This window comes from Pagrus major, chromosome 5, assembly GCF_040436345.1.
Source record: "Pagrus major chromosome 5, Pma_NU_1.0".
NCBI lineage: Eukaryota > Metazoa > Chordata > Actinopteri > Spariformes > Sparidae > Pagrus > Pagrus major.
In genome coordinates this window covers 36195646-36202316 of record NC_133219.1, presented here as the reverse complement: position 1 = coordinate 36202316, position 6671 = coordinate 36195646, and the positions used below count along the sequence as shown (strand labels likewise).

Sequence of the window (6671 nt, the reverse complement as noted above, 5' to 3'; positions counted from 1 at the left end):
GATGCGTCGCGGCTGAAGGAGGAAGAGCAAATGAGCGTGTTCGCCTCCTATTACGTGCTCGGATCCTCCCCCAAGGTGGAGGAAACCATCATCATCATCATGTCCTCTGCAGCCGACATCCTCCCACACCGCATGACAGCATTTATCCCCGCTGCATGTATCACACCGAAAGGTATGACGCGTGTTTTCAAATCAGCTTCTCCTTTTTTTTCACGCCTCGTTTGCTTCTCGGTCTCCTGTCTCAGCTGCGCACGGTGACGTCACTTAAATGAAATCACTAGGATTATTTCAGAGTTGTTGTTTTTTTTCTTCTTTTAATCCCGAGATTGCATCTGCTTTAACAATACCAGCCAAGCACAGTGATGGCACGAACCAGGAAGTGAAGCTCAGAGGATGTGTCTTACATTTGGTTATACTGCTGTGACACAGGGAAATATGAGAGCCAGGCCATTCAGGAGCCTACAACTTTACAACTTTATGTAGGCTACTCATTTATTATTATTGGGTATGTATTAAAGGGGCACTATAAACTCAGAAATATATTTAATTTTTCCCATAACTGAATAAACAAGCTGCTCTCAGAGGAAAATAAGGTACGAACACTGTCTGAAGCTGGAAAGGTGGCAGGGTCTCAAAGATTTTCATGTAAATAAATATCTCTTAAGTCACCGAATGAGATAACACAATGATGATTGAGTGTTTTATAGACTATGACTAACTTGACCTGACTTTCCAGCCGCATGGGGGGTGAGTACATAATGACTGAATTTGCATTTTTGGGTGAACTGTTCCTTTAAGTTAAATCAACGGTGTTCAAAATGCGATCGTAGTCTTTTAGGATGGCTCAGTGCATTGGGTGCCACAGAAACCATAGTCCAGCAGCGTTAAACAACAAAGGGAGAAGGAGATGGCCTTATTTTTCATGCCACATCACAATCCGCTCACATATGGCCAATGCAAGAAGTGAATACATGGTTTAAAAAAGTTACATAGAGCCCCTTTAGGTGGCTACAAATGTCCTGTGTACATTTCTCATTAATTCACTCATCGACCTTTGTCTTACATGAAACTGCAGCAGCTTTAAAAAAAAAAGTCATTGATGGATCATCATTGTGATTCATCTGCTGCTGTTTATTTAAGTCTCCTATCTCTTATTTGGATTTATTAAAAGACATCAACACATTATAATAGACTTTGCACTCAATTCACTTTATTTCTGTACATCATTAAGTCACCAGCCCCTGATATCCTTCTGTAATGGATCAGGGTTATTTTTATAACCATGCAGTGTCTCGTGCTTTGCCCAACTTGGCCGATGAACAATATGACCTGAGGTATGTGGACTTACTTGTTTTCTATGTCTCTATGTCTCAATCACTTCCTCTTCCGTCTATTATCATCTTAAAACTTTCAGAAACAAATCAGTTCAAACTATCGAGATGCAAAGTTAACAGTCATCTGTTCGAAAAGTGGACGTGGATTGATTTTACTTTCTGCTGATCATGTTGAGTCAGGTTACAAGCTACCAGCGTTGTTTCTCCTTGTTTTTCTGCAGCTTAGGTGAAGTTCTTCAGCTCCTCACCAAGCAACTGTTTGACAGCAGACTGGGATAAGAAAACTCACACTTCAGTTTTTTTTTCTTACATTCATAAGCGTCTGTCTGTATTTCCATCCTCTTCAAGGTTGTACGACTGGAATTTCATGTTCGTTGCGCTGGGTGGAGTTTGCAACACATGATGTTTTGTTCCCAAGTATGCAGGTGAAGGAAACAAAAGGGCTGATGGGACAACAGGAGACGGAAACAAAAGGATGTGTTTGCCCTGCAGGCCAAACTGGCTCTTTCACATTTTTCCACCTGGGTTCAGCACACCGGCACTGCACACACATTCTCAACCAGCCTCTCGACTGGCAAGGCCCAAGTCACATCCATGGATAACTTTCTGAGTGACAGCATGTGAAAAGATAATGGCTGATGTAGTGACGTAAAGTCATGTGAGAGTGGCTCAGTGCACACTTGTGTAAGTCTATGGATAGTAATCAAAAAGGCAGATATGGAAAGTTTGTCCCCACAGTTGCTTTTGTGTGCAGTCTGTCAGTAGCTGTTGTAACCTTTTCGTATTGTTTCACGGCTTTGTGAAGCACCATGAGTGGCTTTTATATGAGAAGGGGCCCCACAAAAAGCTGGTCTGTCATTAAATCCTCTGTAGTGTTGTCCATATGTGTCGCACAGCACAAACTTTTACAAAACACTAAAAGATACAGATTTTCTTGTTCATGTCTCTCGATGACATGTTTACACTCATTTCTCGTTAAAATTAGCAGCACTCCACAACTTCCCTGATAGTCACTTTAAGCAGAACGATCATTCAGAGCTGGTGAACATGCTTCACGTGACGCAGTTTTCAAAACACACAACATAACCAGCATTTTCAAATGTTTTCCACTAGACAGCAGTAGAGGTTCACAAACTGACGGTGACTGTGAGCTCCCTCATAAACAGCGGTGGAATGTAACTAGTACATTTCCCTTAAGTATGATTTTGAGGTACTTGTAGTTTAATTGAGTATTTCCTTTGTGTGTTACTCTGTACTTCTGCTCCCCTACATGTATGTGACAGCTTGAGTTACTATTACTTTAAAGATTCCAATTACTGATAAAAAAAATAAACCAACTAATAAATTATGATGTATAATTATGGACAATGCCTCCCAGCAGCACAGACTCATGTTAAAACTGCTACTCTTCTTATTGTGATTATTTTAATTAATACATTCCTATGAGTCACACAACAGTTCACTTGTTTCATATGGAAAAACTGTATAATCATACTTAAAGGAGTCATTTGTAAGAAATGGGTAGAATTTAAAGGTAGCTCCAAAACTATAGGGGGCAGCATAACCACTTACTGCTGCTATATATGCTGTAGGGAAGACGCATTTTCTTAGGCTAATCAAGAAGCCGTATTATAATCTCTGTGGCAAACACACGTTTGACATGCAGCAAGATAATCTTCACAGACTACTTTTGTGATTTCCAAAGCGTAAATTTAAATTTAAATTTGTCTGTCTATAAACAGACAACATTGCGGTCGCACGGCTTAAATATCATCACCATATGAATGGAACAGTTTGCGATTAAAGTCCGCCTCAATCACAGTAGTCTTGGGGCGGTGCTAAACCCAGGGTCGGGTCAGGCCAAATAATGTCAGGAGGCACTTGTCTTGCACATGGGGAGATGAGCCCGGACATTAAAATGGCTTAATCCTTGCAAAAGAAAAGGTAAGATCTGCCATTAGATGTAACTTGCCATTTTCAGCGTACAGGTTGTAAGCTCGAAGGTTGTTGTTTCCTGTTACCATGACCGGCAACATGGCTCAGCTCCATCTGACTCAGCTGCCTTCCAGTGAACACGGCTGGACACCAGACCGGGACCAAGCACAGCCTCTGAGACTGACGGAGGTGGGTTTGAAGACAGGGGGGTATGGATGTGATTTACAGTGACTCTGACCAGGACTTTTTTTGAAAGCTTTAAACAAAAATTCTGGCCATATCTTACAAATTGCCTCTTTAAAATACATATCTTGATCGTTCTTCTCATCATCTCTTCTTCATGTTCTCATCTTCTAAACATCACACTTCACAAACACAGAAAGGATCCAGGTCCACAGGGTCTTGATTTCTAAAAGATTTATTCTGATTCCCAGAATAATACATATGCATCTGGACTCATTCAAAGAGAAATGAGCCACGAACACAGTTTTCTGTGAGTTTTTGTACTCGCTGACTTACATAATGTGGTGTAGTTGGTTAACTGTACTGGACATTTGGTTTGCTGTTACTAGAGTTCAAACTGAGAGAATGACCTACGTTCCTCCGTGCTTACGTGAACAAGTTATCTGAACAGTCATGCTGAAAATAAACAATCTGCTGTGAACAACAGGATGCGAAATGATTCTGCATGTGTGTAAAAAGTCACATCTGGTTCCACTGTGAAAGGAGCACAGTGTATAGTTCATATGCCTTACATCAGAGGTTACAAACATCAACATATGAGCTCAAATAAATCATTAGTTCTCGTGTAGAATTGTGACCACACCACCCACAAACAAAGAGGATAAAAAATAATAACTGTAAACCTTATACATCATCCACACCTGCACAGACACTCTGCTTCCAAAGACATCCATGCAAGAAATCTACACATATGCACATGTATGTGGAACTTCATTGCTTTAAATGTCATCAAGTGCAGTTAAAAATAAAATAGTATAGTTTCATTACTTTGTTTTACATTTGTATCTGCCTCGGCAGTGCTGTTTCATAATGACTCCTGATAGTGACACTAGTCTTCCTGTGCAGGTTGAGTGATGAATTCAGTAAAATATTCATGCATCTGACAAACTTTACACTTCACACCTTTTGCAGCATTTGTGTCACTGCTGTGTGACGGATACATTTGTGCAGAGCGTGACATTTCTTTCACATATACTGTATCTATTATATATTCTGAGTTTTCATATCTGTAAAATGTTATACCCACAAAATCAAAGAAATAAACACATTTTCAAAAGTACACATTTTTTTTACACAGTGAGATAATTGATTGATATATCCAGACCCTTCTTTCAGTGCTTTGTAGGATGGATGGAGCATGAGTTTGGACTTGGGCCGATCAATCAGTGACATTAAGAGACCACTGTCTCACTGTTGTATTTAAGGTTGCTCTTTACCGAAGGCTGAGGTGAGGAGCAGTACCTGGTCTTCCATAGTTGTAGCTCTTGTCACGCATCAATCAGATGAGCTTTTTTTGACCAGGCCACAGCATCCTGTGGTTTTATTGCAGCTGCTGCATTTTCTCACAAGTCGTAGCTAAGAGATGCCGAGTTTCTTTCTCAGTTAATAATAGTTGCAACTTGAACAAGAAGTATAGTCAATCACACATCAAAAAAGAAAAAAAAAAATGTTCCTTGTTCTCAAAATGAGGAAGCTTCCTACACAATAAGATAAGGTCATTAACTCCCTGGTAATGGTCCTGCACTTGGATGGTGAGTCTTTATTCAATTGAAGCTTAATGAGAGCTCATTAGTTTAACATTTACACATGCACAGGTATTGTGCCCCTCTGATAAGAAAGAGAGATATCCAACATTAGACAAAGGTGCTAACTAAATTTCACACTAAAAGCAGAAGTCACATGCTTCTGAGAATACCACAAACCACAACCACTTTTCTCTCTAAAGAATGCATGCAGTCGTCGAGGCGTTATTTCTTCAATCCGCAGCCAGCAAGGCAGTACCTAACTCAACATGCAATGCTATTTCAATGGGACTCTGCTGATCAGTGTGCTCCCTCCACTGCTGATAACAGAGTTTGTTTTGGGAATCCTTGGAAATGGTTTGGCTCTTTGGATCTTCTGCTTCCACATGAAGCCATGGAAGAGCAGCACGGTGTTACTCTTCAACCTGGCAGTGGCTGACTTTCTGCTCAACATGGCTTTGCCTTTCCGTGCCAGCTACTACATCTCTCAGATCACGTGGAAGTTTGGAGCCGCTTTCTGCAACATCTGCCTCTTCATGTTGGCAATGAACCGCAGTGGAAGTACCATCTTCTTGATGGCTATCGCTGTGGACAGGTACATGCGTGTGGTGCATCCCCATCATCCCATCAACTCTTTGAGTGTGCCCAAAGCCATGTGTGGAGCACTTGCACTATGGATGCTCACCATCTCAATGACAGCTCATGTCTTCACTTTGAATCACAACACAACCTACTGCGAGAGCTTCATGGTTGAGACTGAACCCCAACGTAATCTGAGCTGGCATAAGTTTGCGTTTCTCTTTTCCTTCTTTATTCCTCTGGTTGTGATTCTCTACTGCACGATCCACATTATTGTCTACCTGAGAGGAAGACAGTTGGCCCAGCATGCAAAGATTAAGAAGGCTCTGTGCTTCATCACAGTAGTTGCGGTGCTCTTCATCGTTTGCTTCCTCCCAAGCAACTTCATGCAGCTGCTGATTTGGATCAAGACCCAGCGACTAGCCAACAGCCTCTCCACATCTGAAATCTGCGCTGCCCTGGAAGACTCGACCACCCTATTTTACGTCACCATTAGCCTGACCTATCTCAACAGCGCGTTGGATCCTGTGGTCTACTACTTCTCCAGCCCTACCTTCAAGAACTTCTGCAGGAAAGCTCTTCATCTGGCAGTAGAACCTTCTGAAAGTACAGAGAGGAGAGTTCGGGAAACAGGCTCGCAGTCGCTCAGCCAGCTGTGATCACAAAGCAAAATAAAGGAAGTCATTGAGGCAGCGAACAGCTGTGTCCCAAAACTGTCATGCGAGTGCTACAACCAACATATGCTATTTTGCTTATCTCATATAGTAGTTATCCAGTATATATATTCACCGCACTTTTCAAAAATTAATTGGGTTTATAAAAATTGTTTTCTTCTATATAAAATGACTGCACTTTTCTCAATATTTCTTTTGCAAAACACATGAAGTAGTAAAAACTACTGATGTTGCTGCCAAAGCTCAACTCTTTATTGTTGGTTTTCATGCTTATGACCTCATATGAATAAAATACAAAACATAATTATGATGAAAAAAAAATAACACAATGTCTAATGCTTTCTCAGGGGATATATGATCGTAATGATACATAGTCATATGTT

General features: G+C 40.9%; 1 protein-coding gene across 1 annotated transcript; it reads left to right on the top strand.

Annotated features, from left to right (window-relative positions):
• Positions 1-5304: 5304 nt before the first annotated feature.
• LOC140996675 (hydroxycarboxylic acid receptor 2-like) lies at positions 5305-6391 on the top strand. Its single transcript, XM_073467136.1, has one exon. It carries the CDS (start codon positions 5305-5307, stop codon positions 6271-6273), a length of 969 nt encoding a protein of 322 aa, XP_073323237.1. The 3' UTR covers positions 6274-6391.
• The last annotated feature ends 280 nt before the right edge of the window (positions 6392-6671 follow it).

Bases quoted from the DNA above. Each gene is read 5' to 3' on its own strand.
- LOC140996675 (XM_073467136.1), top strand. From the start codon at position 5,305: ATGCAATGCTATTTCAATGGGACTCTGCTGATCAGTGTGCTCCCTCCA.